The 22,066-nt window shown below is 44.3% G+C and overlaps 1 protein-coding gene across 19 annotated transcripts in view; it reads right to left on the bottom strand.

Moving 5' to 3' along the window:
* dock3 (dedicator of cytokinesis 3) overlaps positions 1-22,066 on the bottom strand; it is a 371,769-nt gene that overhangs the window by 26,962 nt on the left and 322,741 nt on the right. For 11 of the 19 annotated variants that reach the window (XM_045705089.1, XM_045705091.1, XM_045705090.1 and 8 more), the window contains 22 exons: positions 20,731-20,829; positions 19,367-19,461; positions 18,635-18,710; positions 15,781-15,881; positions 13,670-13,728; positions 11,421-11,569; positions 10,562-10,647; positions 9,796-9,822; positions 9,470-9,565; positions 9,279-9,339; positions 8,633-8,726; positions 7,542-7,690; positions 7,301-7,387; positions 6,983-7,087; positions 6,302-6,443; positions 5,810-6,063; positions 3,412-3,591; positions 3,078-3,161; positions 2,722-2,835; positions 1,165-1,283; positions 509-701; positions 70-148 (listed from right to left, as the gene is read on the bottom strand). In XM_045705089.1, coding sequence (XP_045561045.1) covers positions 70-148; positions 509-701; positions 1,165-1,283; positions 2,722-2,835; positions 3,078-3,161; positions 3,412-3,591; positions 5,810-6,063; positions 6,302-6,443; positions 6,983-7,087; positions 7,301-7,387; positions 7,542-7,690; positions 8,633-8,726; positions 9,279-9,339; positions 9,470-9,565; positions 9,796-9,822; positions 10,562-10,647; positions 11,421-11,569; positions 13,670-13,728; positions 15,781-15,881; positions 18,635-18,710; positions 19,367-19,461; positions 20,731-20,829 — 2,449 coding nt within the window. The remainder of the gene's footprint in view (positions 1-69; positions 149-508; positions 702-1,164; positions 1,284-2,721; positions 2,836-3,077; positions 3,162-3,411; positions 3,592-5,809; positions 6,064-6,301; positions 6,444-6,982; positions 7,088-7,300; positions 7,388-7,541; positions 7,691-8,632; positions 8,727-9,278; positions 9,340-9,469; positions 9,566-9,795; positions 9,823-10,561; positions 10,648-11,420; positions 11,570-13,669; positions 13,729-15,780; positions 15,882-18,634; positions 18,711-19,366; positions 19,462-20,730; positions 20,830-22,066) is intronic. The other 8 variants (XM_045705095.1, XM_045705097.1, XM_045705096.1 and 5 more) reach the window with 4 other exon arrangements.

Here is a 22,066-nt window from a genome sequence, read left to right as displayed (position 1 = left end):
TGACCAGCAAAAAAAACGAGTCAATTAACTATTTAGTAGGCTGGCCTCCACTGTGTATAAATAACCTACCTCTGATGCTATTGGAGGTGTTGACCATCTGGGAGGGTGCTGAGTGGGTGGAGCTCAGGCTGGAGGAGGAAGGACTTGGCTGAGAGAAGAGAGAAAAGACACAGGAAATGACCTCGTATTCCTTGTGTTATACCTCCCGAAAATAAATCCCCTGAGATACAGGAAATGACCTCGTATTTCTCATTTAATACCTCCCCAAATAAATCTCTGAAAGGTTGAGTAACAGAGCAAAGCAGCAGATGCAGAATTATTGTGGTGTTAGCCAGTCAATACTTTTGTCTGGCATTTAAGGCAGAATCCTAATTTGACATACGTGCCCATAACTTCTTCTTAACAACTCTGGTGTCAATCATGAATTGGCAATGAGACATTTGTGCAAAAGAAAAAGTGCACTTTCCATATCTCAAGTTAGGATTTTGTATTTTTGGGGGGGGCTCACATGGCTGAGAGTCCTGTCTGTGGGTACAGCGGGCACTACCCTCGCGTGGAGACAGACCTGCATACGGTAGACGTCCTCGGGGTGTTCCACCACCATGCCGTCCGTCAGGATCACCAGATTACCCGTCTCACTGGAGGTGTGAGAGGACAGTGAGGAGGACGAGTGGCGGATAGACCCCAGCAGATTCAGTGGACTGGGGGGGAGAGAGAGAGGGAGGGTTGGGGAGGGAGGGAGGGAGGAGTGGGGGAAGGTGAGGTGGGGGAGAGGTATGAGGAAAGAGAGGGATAAAGTGTGAATGAATGAAAGAAATTGTGGTAGTGATAGTGTAGTGAGATAGGCAGAGAAACAAAGAGAGAGAGAGAGAGACAGAGAGAGAGACAGAGAGAGAAAGAGAGACAGACAGAGAATAGAAAGAGACAGAGCGGTGACAAGGCAATGAAGGATGATGTATGTTGTGTTTGTGTCGGACCTCGTGAGTACACTGAAATTACCAGTGGGGGTCGAGGAGAAAGGCCGGGAGGGACCTTGGCAGATTGTGTTTGTGTGTATATGTGTTATACATTTGTGTACCAGTTTGTGTGTGTGCATGTGCCTGTGTGTGTTTAGACATGTCTGTGTGACTGTGTCTCTGTGTGTCTGTGTGTGTGTGACCATACCTGTGCCTGTGCATGACTTTGAAGCTGTCGGGGCTCATGGGGCTGTGCGTAGCCAGGATGCCTCTAGGGGTGCTGGCACCAGAACAGGCAGGACTCAGCTTGTCCAGCCCCGGCAGACCCTGAATGGACACAGAGGTTTCTCAATATTCATACTGTGAGGAGACTGTCATTGTGGAAAGGAGTTAGAAGTGTGTCATCCACTATGAGGGGCTGGACAAGGGACAAAACACACTCAGTGTGTCATCATAGTACAGAGTGATTTCAATGCCGAAAGAAACGTTATTTGAATTCAATTATTTGAATTTCGATATTTAAATTTAAATATTTTATGAACTTGTAGTGCACATGATTTGAAACGGAATCAAATGAATCCAATTCAATATTTATACATTCAGTTTCAGTATGGTAGATATTGCATACATTTTCTGTGAAACTATCATTTGAAGCATATTCAACTTCTCAGATTCAATTTTCGAATTCAGATGTTGAAATTCAGATTAAAAACCAGATACAACATCATGGTACTTTGCCAGCCAGGTGAGGAAGAAGAGATCAGATAGAATCAAAACAGACTCTGTGTTAAACAGGTTTCTGGCAGTTTCTGAAGCCAATGTGGGATACCTAGTCAGTTTTACAACTGAATGTAATCAACTGAAATGTGTCTTCCGCATTTAACCCAACCCCTCTGAATCAGAGAGGTGCGGAAGTCTCCCTTAATCCACATCTTCAGCGCCCAGGGAACAGTGGGTTAACTGCCTTGCTCAGGGGCAGAACGACACATTTTTACCTTGTCAGCTCTAGGATACGATCCAGCAACCTTCCGGTTACTGGCCCAAGACTCTAACCACTAGGCTACCTGTGGCATGTTTAATTGATTTTCTTCCAATGAATTTGGATCTTGCATTTTAACCGTTTAGGCTTTAAGGTATAATGACCCCATTGTGAAAGCTCTCTGGAACATCATCATGCCTTCTGATCCCCTCTATGATGCTCACAGGATGGGTATAACACGTTAGAAGTGAATGTGACAAAAAAACGTTATTTGGCCCGAATAAGAATATAGTTCAATAGCCTTTCTCATAGCCTCTCTAAGGATAGCTTTTCCACTCCCTATTTAAATATTGCCCTAGTGACTGACTGGGTTTGAACCGGCTCTCCTGCATGTCACAAGACAGTGTTAGCCCACTTAGGTATTAGCCTGAAGGAATACCTACCTAAATTACTTTTAGAAACAACTTCACCAGACATTAGTGGATAAGTCACAAAGAAGACATCTTAAAGAGATAGTGTGAGATTCTGGCAATTAAGCCCTTTTTCTTCTCTACTTTCCCAGAGTCAGATGAAGTCATGGAATTCATTTTTATATCTCTGTGTCGATTGAAGGAAGATTGTTGGAAGCACAATCAGTTGAAACTACCTTCAAAGACATTGAAACTGCCTTCAAACTGCACACAGACATAAAAATGGTATCCGTGAGTAGTTATGTGCAAAAAAAAGGGCATACTTTCCAAAATCTCACAATACCCCTTTAAGAGATGCATGAAAAAAGCCACTTACATAGAGACTGCTCCTCATCATCTGGAACTGATCTATCAGCTTCTTGTGCAGGGGACGCATTTCAGGGTGCACCAGCTTGTCATGGACCGCAAGCCCCGCCCCCAGGATGTGAACCTAAAACAGCAGATATTTGAACCAACAAACTTGGTTAATTGCCAGGTTTCAATAAATTACTCCAAAACATATTTAGATACAGCAGTTTTACCAAATTGCTTTAACTCAACCACAACATACTAGAATATAATGTTGTGCATTCACTATTCACACAAAGAGACCACACTAGATAAGGCAGTTGGTAATGCTGCCTTGCCGGACCAGAGAACACTCTATTCTCTTGTTCTAAGTGTTTCACTCACCTGTTCCTGCATGAGGTCTTTGAGAGAAGTGATCTTCTCTGTGTCCTCTGCGTGACTGCCAATGTACTCCTTATCAAAGAAGGCCTGGGGGAGAGACAAGACCCAAAACAGGAAGTGATGAGACAGCCAGCGAATCGACAACCAACCAGAGTAGAGGCGCAGCAAAAACGTACATGAACATTGCAGGAGATGGAAGTACAACTCTTGATAGGATAAACATTTTACTTTTATAAAATTTTTTTTAAGGAAAGACAGAGTGCAACGTATCATGCCGAATAGCTTGTGTGAGCAATGAAAAAGTATGTGAGAATTCATTCAGCCATGGTATCATTACCTCCTGGTATCTAGCGATGCCCCCGTTGACGGCAGCGTCAATGACACCATTGAGACACATGGAGAGCAGGTTGATGTTGCCATGGAGCTGCTTGTGTTGGTACTGGCTGATCAGGGTCCGCAGCTCATGGTTCTTGTTCTCCACCACGTAGATGGCATTCTCCAGAGGACTCACCTCAATCTGATAAAAACACAATAGAAGTATTGTAACAGTGCATTTTTAGACTTGGTCTAGTGGTAGTGCTGCCACCACCAAAATATAACAGCCCTGGAGACTGAGGTTCAATAAGAATAAAAACGACAAGAAAAATAATGCAATAGGCAATTTACTTTCATGTTAAATTATGTTATCCTACTTTATGCTACGTTATGCTACCCAATGCCACGTTATATTATGTTACGTTATGCTACAGTATGCTACGTTACATTATGTTATGCTTCGTTACGGTATGCTATGTTATGCTACGTAATGCTACGCTATGCTACGTAATGCTATCTATGCGACGTTATGCTACATTACACTATGCTACGTTATGTTATGTTACGCTATGCTACGTTACAGTGCCTTGCAAAAGTATTCATCCCCCTTTTCCCATTTTGTTGCATACAACCTATAATTTAAATTGATTTTTATTTGGATTTCATGTAATGGACATACATAAAATAGTCCAAATTGGTGAAGTGAAATGAACAAAATTACTTGTTTTATAAAAACATTTAAACGGAAAAGTGGTGCGTGCATATGTATTCACCCCTTTGCTATGAAAATAAAACCTGGTGCAAGCAATTACCTTCAGAAGTCACACAATTAGTTAATTAAAGTCCACCTGTGTGCAATCTAAGTGTCACATGATCTGTCACATGATCTCATTATATATACACCTGTTCTGAAAGGCCCCAGAGTCTGCAACACCACAAAGCAAAGGGCACCATGAAGACCAAGGAGTACAGATCAGGGTTGGGTTATAAAAAAATAACAAACACTTTGAACATCCCACAGAGCACCATTAAATCCATTATTAAAAAATTGAAAGAATATGGCACCACAACAAACCTGCCAAGAGAGCTCTGCCCACCAAAACTCAGGGATCAGGCAAGGAGGGCATTAATCAGAGAGGCAACAAAGAGACCAACGATAACCCTGAAGGAGCTGCAAAGCTCCACAGCGGAGATTGGAGTATCTGTCCATAGGATCACTTTAAGCCATACACTCCACAGAGCTGGGCTTTACGGAAGAATGGCCAGAAAAATACTATTGCTTAAAGAAAAAAATAAGCAAACATGTTTAGTGTTCGCCAAAAAGGCAATTGGGAGACTCCCTAAACATATGGAAGAAGGTACTCTGATAAGACTAAAATTGAGCTTTTTGGCCATCAAGGAAAACTCTATGTCTGGCGCAAACCAAACAGCTCTCATCACCCCGAGAACACGATCCCCATAGTGAAGCATGGTGGTGGCAGCATCATGCTGTGGGGATGTTATTCCATCAGCAGGGACTGGGAAACTGGACAGGATTGAAGGAATGATGGATAGCGCGAAATACAGGGAAATTCTTGAGGGAAACCTGTTTCAGTCTTCCAGAGATTTGAGACTGGGACAGAGGTTCACCTTCCAGCAGGACAATGACCCTAAGCATACTGCTAAAACAACACTTGAGTGGTTTAAGGGGAAACATTTAAATGTCTTGGAATGGCCTAGTCAAAGCCCAGACCTCAATCCAATTGAGAATCTTTGGTATGACTTAAAGATTGCTGTACACCAGCAGAACCCATCCAACTTGAAGGAGCTGGAGCAGTTTTGCCTTGAAGAATGGGCAAAAATCCCAGTGGCTTGATGTGCCAAGCTTATAGAGACAAACCCCAAGAGACTTGGTGGCTCTACAAAGTATTGACTTTGGGGGGGTGAATAGTTATGCACGCGCAAGCTATGTTTTTTTTGTCTTATTTCTTGTTTGTTTCACCAAAAATATTTTGCATCTTCAAAGTGGTAGGCATGTTGTGTAAATCAAACGATACAAATCCCCCCCCAAAATCTATTTTAATTCCAGGTTCTAAGGCAACAAAATAGGAAAAATGCCAAGGGGCGAATACTTTCGCAAGCCACAGTATGTTATGTTATGCAACGCTATGCTATGTTATGCTATGTTACAATACGTTATGTTACACATCCTCATTACAGCATGTGACCGATTTTTAGCACTTATTTTCATCTGCTGTACAAAAGCTGGTCATCGGTAACACAGTGGCACTAATATCGTCATTAGTGTATAGCTACGTTTCCCAAACTCGATCCTGTGGACCCCAAGGGGTGCACATTTTTGCCCTAGCACTACACACCGGATTCAAATAATCAAAAGGTTTATGATGACTTTGGAAACGATGGTGTATTGTGTTACTCACCAGCTCTCTCTTCTCCACCTCAAACCAGCGGGAGATGCCAGGAAGAGGATGTGTGAGGATCAGCGTAGTCCTCTCGATCCACAAGCTCTTGAACTCGTTCTCTCTGTCTTTGGATCCTTTGTGGAAGGGCCGGTCGTAGCGAAAGCGGCGCACGTTGTTGACTCGGTAGAAGCTCTTGATGCGGTCTGGAACCCGGTCCATCTGGAGAACGTTGACGTTCTCCGGTACCGCTGAAACGGCGTAGATCTGGAGGTCTGAGGGGTGGCGTGTCAAGGAACACAGTTCGGGTGGAAGGCATAGGGACATGATCACATACACATTATGCACATACAAAAGCAGACAGTCACACACACACACACACACACACACACACACACACACACACACACACACACACACACACACACACACACACACACACACACACACACACACACACACACACACACACACACTAAAGCTCCGGTTTCCAATTTTATTGTAGAAGGATACACTGGGCATCACACTGTAAAATGGCCTCGTCTGGTTGGTTGGGGTGTTGCATGGCAATGGCTTGTGGGAATTCGCCCAGCATCCTTTGCTGGAAGGCTTCTAAACGTTCGTAGTCATGACCACGGCAGACAAACTCCTTGTTCTGTTAGGGGACACATCCTGGGATGAGTAAGAACTAGAATATTCTGAACAGAATAATATTCGCTCTATACAATATAAGTCTCAATAAAGAACTAGAATATTCTGAACAGAATAATATTCGCTCTATACAATATAAATCTCAATAAAGAACTAGAATATTCTGAACAGAATTATATTCACTCTCTACAATATGAGTCTCAATAAAGAACAAGAATATTCTGAACAGAATTATATTTACTCTATACAATATGAGTCTCAATAAAGAACAAGATTATTACTTATCTCATTCAGTGGCAAATTATACGGACGTTGATTGTATCTCAAATTACACTCTATGGTTCTGGGCAGAAATAGTGCACTTTCTAGGGTAGGGTATAGAGTTTCATTTGGGATCTTACATATGCAGTACGATTGACTTACTCTGGTCAGAACAGAAGTAGTGCACAACATAGGGAATAGGGTGTAATTTGGGATGTGCCCTAAGTAAGTAGTGCACTATAAAGGGAATAGGGTGTGATTTGGGAGTATGGATTGACTCACTCTTAGGAAGAAGGGGAACTTGCGTCCGTAGAAGCCCACCCTGAAGAACTCGGGTTCTAGACGCTGCTGCTCCATGATGTTGTCATAGTACGCTGCCTCCATTTTCTGACAAAACAAAAAGGCTGAATCCTACATTTTCTGACAAAACAAAAAGGCTGAATCCTACATTTTCTGACAAAACAAAAAGGCTGAATCCTACATTTTCTGACAAAACAAAAGGATGAATCCTACATTTCTTTGCAAATCTTCCTTTGACATTGGGTGAAAATCTGGGTCATGAAAGTTCACAAACATCAGTCATGTACTACATCTAATTACCCTTATCCAGCTGAGGCTTTGGTAGTCGTACAGGGTCTCATACTGGTAAGCCAGCTCTCTGCACAGCGGTATCCCATACTCCCAGCACTGAAGAAACACACAGTTCCGGATGTGAAAATTGATCAGTAATTAGTTTGTTTTCAATACGGACAAATACTGCTATAGCTGTTGGTTGATTGATTGATTATGAGAGTAAACGATTGATAAATACTTTAGTGTTCCATTGTGTTCTTCCACCTACCTTGCCCTTGTTGAAGTAGTTGATGACCTTACGACAGAGGCCCTCTTTGCGATGCCACTCGCTCTGGGCTGGGTAGTGGAGGAACTCCCTCAGGGGTCTCTCCTCCCAATGCAGCAGCTCCCAGTACAACAGCAGTGTGAACGCAGCCTCTGTAGAGTAATGTGTAGACATATAGTGTATATACATCATAGTGAACAGCATATAGCTGGGTAGTGGAGGAAAACCCTCAGATTGACAGTACAGTACTAGGGAACAAACCCAGTACAACAGCAAGCCTCTCTAGAATTATAGAAATAGAGTCACTAGAAGGGACATTCCGGCGACCATATTAAGTGAACCTATGGAAATGTAGGATCTTAATTTGAGCCAGTTTGCTACAGCAGGAAAGTCATTATTATGTGGATTATAATGAATGGACATTTTTTTAAGGGTTGATACATTTTTCATTAGGGCAAATCAAGTCTGACATTTTGAAGTGAAAATTACCAACTTTAAAAGTATTTTTAAACTTCAAATAAACTACAAGTTACATTTCCTGCTGTTTAGGAAAATTCTCAGCAACAAAATAGTGATCAAATTAAGATCCTACATCTGTAGCAGTAAAGCATAGCAATGTTAAAAGTACAGGTTATTCCACAGGTAATAGCTAGCACGCTCGTTCCCTTTGTGAGTGAATAGGTTTGTGTGTGAGTATCTAACCTGTGTAGTTCTCAGCCTGAAGGTGCATGCCACACAGCTTGTGGATGTAGTATTACCTGTGTAGTTCTCAGCCTGAAGGTGCATGCCACACAGCTTGTGGATGTAGTATTACCTGTGTAGTTCTCAGCCTGAAGGTGCAAGCCACACAGCTTGTAGATGTAATATTACCTGTGTAGTTCTCAGCCTGAAGGTGCATGCCACACAGCTTGTGGATGTAGTATTACCTGTGTAGTTCTCAGCCTGAAGGTGCATGCCACACAGCTTGTGGATGTAGTATTACCTGTGTAGTTCTCAGCCTGAAGGTGCATGCCACACAGCTTGTGGATGTAGTATTACCTGTGTAGTTCTCAGCCTGAAGGTGCATGCCACACAACTTGTGGATGTAGTATTACCTGTGTAGTTCTCAGCCTGAAGGTGCATACCACACAGCTTGTGGATGTAGCGGATGTACATCTCCTCCTTGTTGATCTCTGACTTGTAGAAGTTCTAGGGACCAAACAGGCACAAAATAAGAAAAGACAAATCCTGCAATGCCGCTGCTATTTCTGTTTCCACTTTCTCAGTCTGACACAGTGACAGTTATGTTGTAATAGTTGGTGCAGATGAGGTATCTGTAGTCAGAGTCTACAGTGTCTTACCAACAGGTTAACAGTAGAGTCAGAGTCTACAGTGTCTTACCAACAGGTTGACAGTACAGCCAGAGTCTACAGTGTCGTATCAACAGGTTAACAGTACAGCCAGAGTCTACAGTGTCTTATCAACAGGTTAACAGTACAGCCAGAGTCTACAGTGTCTTATCAACAGGTTAACAGTACAGCCAGAGTCTACAGTGTCTTACCAACAGGTTAACAGTACAGCCAGAGTCTACAGTGTCTTACCAACAGGTTAACAGTACAGCCAGAGTCTACAGTATCTTAGCAACAGGTTGACAGTACAGCCAGAGTCTACAGTGTCTTACCAACAGGTTAACAGTACAGCCAGAGTCTACAGTGTCTTACCAACAGGTTAACAGTACAGCCAGAGTCTACTGTGTCTTACCAACAGGTTGACAGTACAGCCAATCTTCTTGTTCTCTGTCTCGTCTCCTTTCATGCAGTCCCTAAACAGAGAGAAGACCACATCAGGGATGTATTTACTCTGTGGAGAGCCTCCTGCTCTCATGTGCTGAACTCTACCGTCTCTTAGTAGACGTGCTGGTGTTACAATAACAAGGACCTATCCTGTACTACCTGTAGTCCAGCAGACGTTCCATCAGCCGTGTGACAGAGGTGACGAAGGAGATTCCTGTCTCCCTCCAAGTCTCTTGCTCGATCTTCTCCAGCAGGCTGTAAACAAAGAGAGAAACAAACATATGCCTTAATTAATGGATACACCAAGGCATGCTTTGAGTAATGAACCTATAGACAACGTCACGTGTCGGCACACAGATGATATATCAATCAATAGACCAAGGTCAAGTTTGAGTGATGAATGTCATGTACACATAGCAGTACGCATTTGACAGGATGTAGAGAGGAGTTAGGGGCAGTAGACTGTTAGAGGTGGGTTATCTTACCTGGGGTAAGGCCCAAAGAGCTGGGTTCTAATCCCACACGCAGCAGAAAGAGAGGCAAGCAAAAAGAGCGTCATAAAAAGGTAAGAGGTAAAGAAATGGTTATTATAAGAGCAGGTAGAAACCAACAGGTTAGAGCTAACACGACATTATAAAGGTAGGAGGTAGAATCCAACAGGTTAGAGCCAACACGACATTATAAAGGTAGCAGGTAGAATCCAACAGGTTAGAGCCAACATGACATTATAAAGGTAGGAGGTAGAAACCAACAGGTTACAGCCAACACGACATTATAAAGGTAGGAGGTAGAAACCAACAGGTTACAGCCAACACGACATTATAAAGGTAGGAGGTAGAAACCAACAGGTTAGAGCCAACACAACATTATAAAGGTAGGAGGTAGAAACCAACAGGTTACAGCCAACACGACATTATAAAGGTAGGAGGTAGAAACCAACAGGTTAGAGCCAACATGACATTATAAAGGTAGAAGGTAGAAACCAACAGGTTACAGCCAACACAACATTATAAAGGTAGGAGGTAGAAACCAACAGGTTACAGCCAACACGACATTATAAAGGTAGGAGGTAGAAACCAATAGGTTACAGCCAACACAACATTATAAAGGTAGGAGGTAGAAACCAACAGGTTACAGCCAACACGACATTATAAAGGTAGGAGGTAAAGAAACGGTTATTATAAGAGTGGATGTTACTGTGTGTGTGTGTGTGTGTGTGTGTGTGTGTTTGAGCTTTACTCCTTAACTCACAGCAGGCTGAAGAGCTCGCGGTAGTTCTCGTCTCCTTTCCCCTCAGACACCAGACTGTCTAGCTTGTCAATCAGCTCTGCCTCCACCTGAACACAAGTCAATTCAGGTGATGTTACAACAAGACGTAAACCAGTGTTCTTCTACCATTGTATCTGTGGGTTGTCAACACGATACACCAACCACCGTCTCCGAGGGAACATTTCTGCTGCAGATCTTGAGTAGAGCCTTCCCTGTGGCTCAGTTGGTAGAGCATGGTGTTTGCAACGCCAGCATGATGTGTGCAACGCCAGGGTTGTGGGTTTGATTCCCACGGGGGGCCAGTACAAAAAATGCATGAAATGTATGCATTCACTACTGTAAGTCACTCTGGATAAGAGCATCTGCTAAATGACTAAAATATAAATGTAGAGAAAGATAATTTTTTGTGAAGAAAAAAAAAACGGCAAACCTGACCTGATGCAATATAAGGTATGAACTCTGACCTGATGCAATATAAGGTATGAACTCTGACCTGATGCAATATAAGGTATGAACTCTGACCTGATGCAATATAAGGTATGAACTCTGACCTGATGCAATATAAGGTATGAACTCTGACCTGATGCAATATAAGGTATGAACTCTGACCTGATGCAATATAAGGTATGAACTCTGACCTGATGCAATATAAGGTATGAACTCTGACCTGATGCAATATAAGGTATGAACTCTGACCTGATGAAATATAAGGTATGAACTCTGACCTGATGCAATATAAGGTATGAACTCTGACCTGATGCAATATAAGGTATGAACTCTGACCTGATGAAATATAAGGTATGAACTCTGACCTGATGCAATATAAGGTATGAACTCTGACCTGTTTGAAGTTCCCATTCTTCCTCTGCTCCCAGTCCATCATGTCGTGGAAGATAGGGATCATGATGTTCCTGACCTCCCCCTGAGGCACCAGGGTCACACCCAGGAACGGACCTATCATACCTGGGATGAAGTGGATCTTGTTCTCACCTGGAGAGGACAGGAAGAGGAGTCAGACTGTACATCAATACAATCCAATGTGTCTGTTTGTGGTTTGACTAAATGCTGTGTGTGTGTGTGTGTGTGTGTGACAGGAAAGCATGGTAAGATAATAGGTAAGCAGTTATCTGTTCTACGCAATTTAAATTTGTTTTGTGTTGCAATACTTCTGATCACCTTTAGAGGTCAGTATTGCTAAAACATTTGACTGCTCAACTGAAATGGAGTGTGTGTTTGAGAGATACACTATATATACAAAAGTATGTGGATTCGGCTATTTCAGCCACACCCGTTGCTGACAGGTGTATAGAATCGAGCACACAGCCATGCAAACTCCATAGACAAACATTGGTAGTAGAATGGCTCATACTGAAGAGCTCAGTGACATTCAACGTGGCACAGTCATAGGATGCCACCTGTCCAACAAGTCAGTTCATCAAATTTCTGCCCTTCTTGAGCTGCCCCGGTCAACTGTAAGTTCTGTTATTGTGAAGTGGAAATGTCTAGGGGCAACACCGGCTCAGCCGCGAAGTGGTAGGCCACACAAGCTCACAGAACGAGACCGCCGACTGCTGAAGGGCGTAGCGTGTAAAAATCGTCTGTCCTCGGTTGCAACACTCACTACTGACTTCCAAACTGCCGCTGGAAGCAACATCAGCGCAAGAGCTGTTCGTCGGGAGCTTCATGAAATGGGTTTCCATGGCCGAGCAGCTGCACACAAGCCTAAGATCACCATGCACAATTCCAATCGTTGGCTGGAGTGGTGTAAAGCTCGCCACCATTGGACTGGAGCAGTGGAAACGCATTGTCTGGAGTGATGAATCACGCTTCACCATCTTGCAGTCCGACGGACTAATCTGGGTTTGGCGGATGCCAGGAGAACACTACCTGCCCAACGCATAGTCACAACTGTAAAGTTTGGTGGAGGAGGAATAATGGTCTGGGGCTGTGTTTCATGGTTCAGGTTAGGCCCTTTAGCTCTAGTGAAGGGAAATCTTATCGTTACAGCATACAATGACATTCTAGACGAATCTGTGCTTCCAACTTTGTGGCAACAGTGTGGGGAAGGCCCTGTGCTGTTTTAGCATGACAATGCCCCCAAAGCACAAAGCGAGGTCCATACAGAAATGGTTTGTCGAGATCGGTGTGGACGAACTTGACCCCATCGAACACCTTTGGGTTGAATTGGAACACCGACTGCAAGCCAGGGCTAATCGCCTAACATCAGTGCCCAACCTCACTCATGCTCTTGTGGCTGTATGGAAGCAAGTCCCCTGTCACACCCTGATCTGTTTCACCTGTCCTTGTGCTTGTCTCCACCCCCTCCAGGTGTCGCTCATTTTCCCCGGTGTATTTATCCCTGTGTTTTCTGTCTCTCTGTGCCAGTTCGTCTTGTACGTTCCAAGTCAACCAGCGTGTTTTTCCCCTGCCTTCGCTATTCTCTTTTTTGCTAGTCCTCCCGGTTTTGACCCTTGCCTGTTTTCTGGACTCTGTACCCGCCTGCCTGCCCTGACCTCGAGCCTGCCTGCCACTCTGTACCTCCTGGACTCTGATCTTTTTTACCTTTTTACCTGTCCACAACCATTCTCTTGCCTACCCCTTTTGGATTATTAATAAATATCAAAGACTCAAACCATCTGCCTCCCGAGTCTGCATCTGGGTCTCGCCTTGTGCCCTGATATCCCTGCAGCAATGTTCCAACATCTACTGGAAAGCCTTCCCAGAAGAGTGGAGGCTGTTATAGCAGCAAAGAGGGGACCACCTCTATATTAATACCCATGATTTTGGAATGAGATGTTCGACGTGCAGGTGTCCACATACTTTTGGTAGTGTATAAAAGAGATAGAGACATACATACATAATGATGGTGGGTATTCACCAAGGTTCTGAATGAATGATGGTGGGTACCTGCTCCACCCCCCCCACCCCAAAAAGATAAATGTCAATAAGTTTCAGGATGATGGTGGGTACTCACCAAGGTTCTGAATGATTAAGGGTACTCACCAAGGTTCTGAATGATTAAGGGTACTCACCAAGGTTCTGAATGATTAAGGATACTCACCAAGGTTCTGAATGATTACGGGTACTCACCAAGGTTCTGCCACATGCTGAAGAGCTCGTAGGCCATCATCACCCTCATGTCACCATACCTAGCAACAAAACAACAGGTGCAGAGTTACAGACAGAGATCTCTGGCTATAGCACCGTGGACATGTATTGGATATTCTATCTATAGGATATTGATATTCCCACAGTTAACAGATGAGGAGATGTCCTGAGATGTACTGAGATGAACACAGAATTACAGAAGTCTACACAGTGTGTGCTTCAAGCGTGAGGGGAGTAAACTTAAGCCTCATACAGAGCTCTCCTCTAAAAGAATGTGTGTGAGAAACAGGAAGTGAACAAGGCAACGTGAGAAACAGAAAGGAATAACACAAGACAGAAGGAAAGAAAATTGAAGTAAGATAAGACAGAAAGACAATTAGACAGAAAGAGAGTGAGATGTGCTGCGTGCAGAAATAAACTAAAGCCTGGCTAAATGGGAGAAGATAATCCAAGATTTAGCATGTTGGGATTATTGCCTGGGATTGGCTCAGCAGAGAGAGAGACCCCCTGCCATGGCTAACACATTTAAAATACACACACACACACACACACACACACACACACACACACACACACACACACACACACACACACACACGTCGTCTTTCTAGCTAATGTGTTATGAAAGCTTTGAACACAGACAGGCATCGGGCAGGCTAGCCTACAGACTGGTGCACGCAAGGCCAGTGTTGATCCAAACTCTACACGCAGCACAGCTCAACGGTGTTGAAAGACCAATAGCTGGTGTTCTGTCCGTGTCCCAAATGGCACCCTATTCCTTATTTAGTGCACTACTACCAAATGGGCCTTGGTCAAAAGTAGTGCACTATAAAGGCAATAGGGTGCCATTTGGGAGGTAACTCGAGTGTCTCTATGGGAAACAGCTCCATATAGATGTAGGATCTAATTTGATCAGGTCATTTTAAACTTGTAGTGTATTTGAGGTTGAAAAAAGGCTTCTGTAGTTTGTAATTTCCTTATGAAAAATTAAGCAAACCCTACAAAAAAAGAGAGAAATAGGGAGAGAGAGAGACAAATAGAGAGAGAGACAGAGAGAGAGAGACAAATAGAGAGAGAGAGAGAGTGAGAGAGAGACAGAGAGAGACAGAGAGAGAGAGGAAAGGAGAACATGAACGTGTGAACCGGCACAGACAGAGAGAACACATCCTGGGGTATTAAGGAAAGACCTTTTGATGGCTTCTGAAAGTAGGTCACTAAGTCCTGTCTGATACACCTGCTATCACTCTCACACTCTCAACATCACTGTCAAATTAAATGTCTTTCAGAGAAAATGAGTCTTGCTCATCATGGTTGACAGATTCATTTAAATGGTGTTTGTCTGAACGAAGGGGTTCAACTGATGTGATGATCATTGTCTCTAATAATCAATATTACATGATTAAAACCCAGAACTTTGGGCTACCTGAACCCTGGGCAACCTGAACACTGGGAAACCTGAACACGGGGCAACCTGAACACTGGGCAACCTGAACCCTGGGCAACCTGAACACTGGGCAACCTGAACCCTGGGCAACCTGAACACTGGGCAACCTGAACCCTGGGCTACCTGAACCCTGGGCTACCTGAACACTGGGCAACCTGAACCCTGGGCAACCTGAACCCTGGGCAACCTGAACCCTGGGCTACCTGAACCCTGGGAAACCTGAACCCTGGGCAACCTGAACCCTGGGCTACCTGAACCCTGGGCAACCTGAACCCTGGGCAACCCGAACCCTGGGCTACCTGAACCCTGGGCAACCTGAACACTGGGTAACCTGAACACTGGGCAACCTGAACACTGGGCAACCTGAACCCTGGGCAACCTGAACACTGGGCAACCTGAACACTGGGCAACCTGAACCCTGGGCTACCTGAACACTGGGAAACCTGAACACTGGGCTACCTGAACACTGGGCTACCTGAGAGCCACAAAGTGGTCCTTCAAGCCAGATCTTGACTCAGTGATTTAAAGTTAATCCTCCTTTACAAACACTGTAGGTAGCTCCTTTTCAGCAAACATTGTAGCTGCTGTGTACAAACAAAAATAGTAAATGATGTTAGTGAGTGAGCAGCAACTCTGTGAGGAGTCTTACTTGTCCAACACATTCTTCCTCTTGGCTGGTGTGGTGCTCTCTAATTGTAGGCTGGGCTGGTTGATGTAGAGAACAGCCAGGCTGAAGTATGAATTCCAAACCTAGACAGAGACACACAAATACCATATACAGTAGCATTAAAAAAAAGTTCAATAAGAACCAAAAATGTACAATGTTCATCAATTTGTAGGTCATATAAAAAAAGGATTATATTCACACACATTCTTGGCACAACATTTTCCTAATCTTTTCACTTACAATGTTTATGTTTTTATGAGGTACGTCGTTTCTACTCTATCATCCATTACCGAATCAAATTCAGATCTGTAATCTACAAACTACTACATTCTATCATTTATTTACCAGCTGGTTCAATCCACTTAACATCCCTTTAAATAAAAATGGAAATCATGTTTAGTAGATGTCCTGAGTCAAGCAAGACATTCCTTCTTTATTATTTCCACACTAGGGAGTAGATTTCTTCTCATCTGGAACAACCTTTATTCATTAATCATGTAATTTACCCTTTACAAGGGAGGAAAGAGGGAGAGGAGAGGAGAGGAGAGAAGAGAAGAGGGGGGGAGGAGAGGGTGAGAGGAGAGGGGGAGAGGAGAGGAGCGGAGGGGAAGAGAGGAGGGGAGGAGAGAAGGATGAGAGGGGAAAGGAGAGGGGGAGGAGAGAAGAGGGTGAGAGGAGAGGGGGAGAGGAGAGGAGCAGAGGGGAGGAGCGGAGGGGAGGAGAGGAGGGGAGGAAAGAAGGATAAGAGGGGAAAGGAGAGGGGGAGGAGAGAAGAGGGTGAGAGGAGAGGGGGAGAGGAGAGGAGCGGAGGGGAGGAGGGGAGGAGAGAAGGAGGAGAGGGGAAAGGAGAGGGGGAGGAGAGAAGAGGGGGGAGGAGAGGGTGAGAGGAGAGGAGGGGAGGAACAAGAAGAGGAGGGGAGGAGGGGAGAAGAGAATAGGGGGGTAAGGAGGAGAGGAGAGCTGGGTGATTAACCGAAATGTCAGTTATTTTTTATTTTTTAAACAACTACTATAGTGATTCTGTCAGACAGCAGGCAGCAGCTCTATAGAGATGAGATGACTTAGTGATTCTGTCAGACAGCAGGCAGCAGCTCTATAGAGATGAGATGACTTAGTGATTCTGTCAGACAGCAGGCAGCAGCTCTATAGAGATGAGATGACTTAGTGATTCTGTCAGACAGCAGGCAGCAGCTCCATAGAGATGAGATGACTTAGTGATTCTGTCAGACAGCAGGCAGCAGCTCTATAGAGATGAGATGACTTAGTGATTCTGTCAGACGGCAGGCAGCAGCTCTATAGAGATGAGCTGACTTAGTGATTCTGTCAGACAGCAGCTCTATAGAGATGAGATGACTTAGTGATTCTGTCAGACGGCAGGCAGCAGCTCTATAGAGATGAGATGACTTAGTGATTCTGTCAGACAGCAGGCAGCAGCTCTATAGAGATGAGATGACTTAGTGATTCTGTCAGACAGCAGGCAGCAGCTCTATAGAGATGAGATGACTTAGTGATTCTGTCAGACAGCAGGCAGCAGCTCTATAGAGATGAGATGACTTAGTGATTCTGTCAGACAGCAGGCAGCAGCTCTATAGAGATGAGATGACTTAGTGATTCTGTCAGACAGCAGGCAGCAGCTCTATAGAGATGAGCTGACTTAGTGATTCTGTCAGACAGCAGCTCTATAGAGATGAGATGACTTAGTGTGATTCTGTCAGATAGCAGCTCTATAGAGATGAGATGACTTAGTGATTCTGTCAGACAGCAGGCAGCAGCTCTATAGAGATGAGATGACTTAGTGATTCTGTCAGACAGCAGGCAGCAGCTCTATAGAGATGAGATGACTTAGTGATTCTGTCAGACAGCAGCTCTATAGAGATGAGATGACTTAGTGATTCTGTCAGACAGCAGCTCTATAGAGATGAGATGACTTAGTGATTCTGTCAGACAGCAGCTCTATAGAGATGAGATGACTTAGTGGATTCTGTCAGATAGCAGCTCTATAGAGATGAGATGACTTAGTGATTCTGTCAGACAGCAGGCAGCAGCTCTATAGAGATGAGATGACTTAGTGATTCTGTCAGACAGCAGGCAGCAGCTCTATAGAGATGAGATGACTTAGTGATTCTGTCAGACGGCAGGCAGCAGCTCTATAGAGATGAGATGACTTAGTGATTCTGTCAGACAGCAGGCAGCAGCTCTATAGAGATGAGATGATGACTTGGGAATAAAATAATAAAGTTATCAATTAAAACAAATATTGTATAAACACAGCTGAAATATTTGATTAAAGTAATGTGAATAAATGATGGTTAATAAGTGATGAGCAGTAATGGACAGTCACTACCATCATGGGACTTTTATTAATTGTTTTACTCTGTGTAGTTACAGCATTCAACCCACATAATGTCTACAAATATAATTGTAAAGCGTGATTATTTTTAATAATCGAACCGAAACAGAGCCAACCTCTAAAAGCACCTGCTGGGTACTGAGCTACTACTGAGCTGCAGGGTGCAGTAAAGACACAGCTGATTGGAGGCAAGCTGTGTGTGTGAGTGTGTGTGGTGTGTATGTGTGTGTGCATGTGTGTGTGTGTGCATGTTTGCATGCTTGCTTGTATGGTGTGTGCATACGAGCATACTTTGTTTTTATGTGTGTGAGTGTTTGTGTGTGTGTGTCAGTACTCTAGCTCCTCGTGTGTGTGTGTGTGTGTGTGTGTGTGTGTGTGTGTGTGTGTGTGTGTGTGTGTGTGTGTGTGTGTGTGTGTGTGTGTGTGTGTGTGTGTGTGTGTGTGTGTGTGTGTGTGTGTGTGTGTCACTCTGTCAAAATCACAAACCTTGAAATCAAAGTCAGCTTCGGTGAAGTTTTTGTTCAGAGCCGGGGACAGACACTGGGCTGTCGTCACTATGATGCTAGAGGGGGAAATAAAACAATACTAAAGTCATAGCCTGGGTACCAGTTTAAAGTCATAGCCTGGGTACCAGTCTAAAGTCATAGCCTGGGTACCAGTCTAAAGTCATAGCCTGGGTACCAGTCTAAAGTCATAGCCTGGGTACCAGTCTAAAGTCATAGCCTGGGTACCAGTCTAAAGTCAGCATCCAGGATTAAAGAACATGTTTTATTCCATCCTGTCTGATGATAGAGAGGAGGAGCTTCTGTTCCACATGCTTTATGCAGACCAGCAATACATCATAATACATACATCTTGAATTAAATCATTACAAGAAAAAACATAAAAAGGAGGATGGATGGAGGTGTGTGTATAAAAGGGGGATGGATGGAGGTGTGTCTATAAAAGGGGATGGATGGAGGTGTGTCTATAAAAGGGGGATGGATGGAGGTGTGTCTATAAAAGGGGGATGGATGGAGGTGTGTGTATAAAAGGGGGATGGATGGAGGTGTGTCTATAAAAGGGGGATGGATGGAGGTGTGTGTATAAAAGGGGGATGGATGGAGGTGTGTGTGTATGTGTGTGTGTGTGTGTGTGTGTGTGTGTGTGTGTGTGTGTGTGTGTGTGTGTGTGTGTGTGTGTGTGTGTGTGTGTGTGTGTGTGTTCAGGACAACACACTTGCTGGTCAGCAGCCTCATCACGTTCCAGTCCCGGGGAAAGACACTGAGCTTCATCAGGTTACGAAACACACAAAAGATCTTCAACAGGAACTCCTGAGAAAGAGAGCGAGAGAGAGAACAGGAGCGTGTGAACCGGCAGATAGAGAGAGAGAGAGAGAGAGAGAGAGAGAGAGAGAGAGAGAGAGAGAACATCTGTGCAGTACAATATAATAATCTGTCTATAGTAATTTGCAATATTATATTAGTTGTATGTGGGCCATATTATATCAGTAATATGTGTGTCAGGTTTATCAATGACTCTCACGTCTGGTGTGTGTTATGAAAGCTGGCGCTGTAACATTTGCATAACAAAAGCAACCTGTCATGGCCTGGATACCAGTCTGCCTAAGGCTTATGACAGGATGTACGATGAGTGGATTCTGGCGATCAGCTCAGCTCTCCAGAATGTACTCCACTGTCTCCCACCAACTCTTCCACATTCATTGTTTATATTCTTTTTATCAATTCCCCATTACATACGTAACCAGCTGGTCTAGTAAATGTACTGTTAATCCCTGTCATTTGGTGACCTTCGTTTCTGTTAATGCATTGTATTACAGTCGTTTACTGTTCCCAGTCTCGTAGTGGAAACGTTCAAAACAGAGTTCAAAATCTGCTACCCTTTTGGTTAATTGTGCGCCGCCTCACGGGTCACGGCCGGCTGTGACACAGCCTGGGATCGAACCTAGGTCTGTAGTGACACCTAAAGCGCTGCGATGCAGTGCCATAGACAGCCGCGCCACTCGGGAGGCCTGTCCTGATAATGTTGAGTGAGCGGGTAAGCCTGAGCACGCCAACCTGCTGAGCTGATATGATGTTGCACTTCACTAGCAATAGCTCAAGTCCAGGCAGATTGAAAGGGAGGCAGACAGGCGTACTAGAGAGATTCATGCGATTTGAAAGAACCTGAATTTTCATCAGGATATTTTTCTACTGTATTTATTTGTCGGCTTTAGGCCTATGTATTTTAATTAGTTAACGATGGCAGTTATAGTACTACTTGATTTGAATACTGCTGCATTGGCCTAGGAGATCTCTGATTTTCATGTACTAATTTCTTTAGCTGCCAATGGATCACAGTGTATCAGTGTGTCCGTGTGGAAAAGGCTGGTGCTCTTGCATTAGTTGGTGTTTTAACTTTTCGATTTTTATCATTTTAATTCCGATTTTTATGACCACTTGACAATCATTGTATTGCACGCGCAAGCGCGTACACACAGGAAGTCCCGTGAAAAAAAACAGGCTCGCCTATAGAAATCAAATTCCCATCCAACTGATTGTGGCTCCGACCCTGGTGTGTGTGTGTGTGTGTGTGTGTGTCACCTTCAGCTCCTCTTTGCTCTGGAAGTTGTCCAGCAGATGTTGGAAATGGATTTCAGACATCTGACGCAGCAGGGATAGGAGGCAGGACACATACTCTCCCTGCCAATGAGAACACAGGCACACGCATGTCAGCCAATCACAGTGCCCCGTGAGCCACCCGATGACCAATTAAAACATAGGTGGGAAGAAGGGGGGGGGTAAGGATAATGAAGATGAGAGACATGATTGGATAGGGGTTTGATTCAAAGCAGACAGTACAGTAAGTTAGTTTGAATTAGTTTATATTAGTTAATGCATTCAACTGTAGTTAATGGGTTCCTAACAGTGCTAAGTTTATAAAATGTTTCAAAACTGGCAATTGATATCAAACAAATACATTTAAGATTAAACATTTTGGGCCTTGCTGAAAGCATATCTTTAATTTGACTACATTATATTATTGTGAAAACATATGACTATATTCTTCCAAAAATAATTAAACTCTGATTGATAATATATGAAAAGCTACAACTGACAGGGGAGACAACAGGATGAAGGAGAGAGGGAGAGAAACATGCAGGGACAGGAGCTTTGGAGGTGTGGAGTGAGGAGGAGAGAGAGAGAGAGGGAGAGAAACATGCAGGGACAGGAGCTTTGGAGGTGTGGAGTGAGGAGGAGAGAGAGAGAGAGAGAGAGGGAGAGAAACATGCAGGGACAGGAGCTTTGGAGGTGTGGAGTGAGGAGGAGAGAGAGAGAGAGAGGGAGAGAAACATGCAGGGACAGGAGCTTTGGAGGTGTGGAGTGAGGAGGAGAGAGATAGAGAGAGAGGGAGAGAAACATGCAGGGACAGGAGCTTTGGAGGTGTGGAGTGAGGAGGAGAGAGATAGAGCGAGAGGGAGAGAAACATGCAGGGACAGGAGCTTTGGAGGTGTGGAGTGAGGAGGAGAGAGATAGAGAGAGAGGGAGAGAAACATGCAGGGACAGGAGCTTTGGAGGTGTGGAGTGAGGAGGAGAGAGATAGAGAGAGAGGGAGAGAAACATGCAGGGACAGGAGCTTTGGTGGTGTGGAGTGAGGAGGAGAGAGATAGAGAGAGAGGGAGAGAAACATGCAGGGACAGGAGCTTTGGAGGTGTGGAGTGAGGAGGAGAGAGATAGAGAGAGAGGGAGTGAAATATGCAGGGACAGGTGTGTTGGAGGTGTGGAGTGAGGAGGAGAGAGATAGAGAGAGAGGGAGTGAAATATGCAGGGACAGGTGTGTTGGAGGTGTGGAGTGAGGAGGAGAGAGATAGAGAGAGAGGGAGTGAAATATGCAGGGACAGGTGTGTTGGAGGTGTGGAGTGAGGAGGAGAGAGATAGA

This window comes from Salmo salar, chromosome ssa22 (assembly GCF_905237065.1).
Source record: "Salmo salar chromosome ssa22, Ssal_v3.1, whole genome shotgun sequence".
Taxonomy (NCBI): Eukaryota; Metazoa; Chordata; class Actinopteri; order Salmoniformes; family Salmonidae; genus Salmo; species Salmo salar.
Note: the sequence above shows the minus strand (reverse complement) of the source record. Positions and strands in the feature narration are given on the sequence as shown.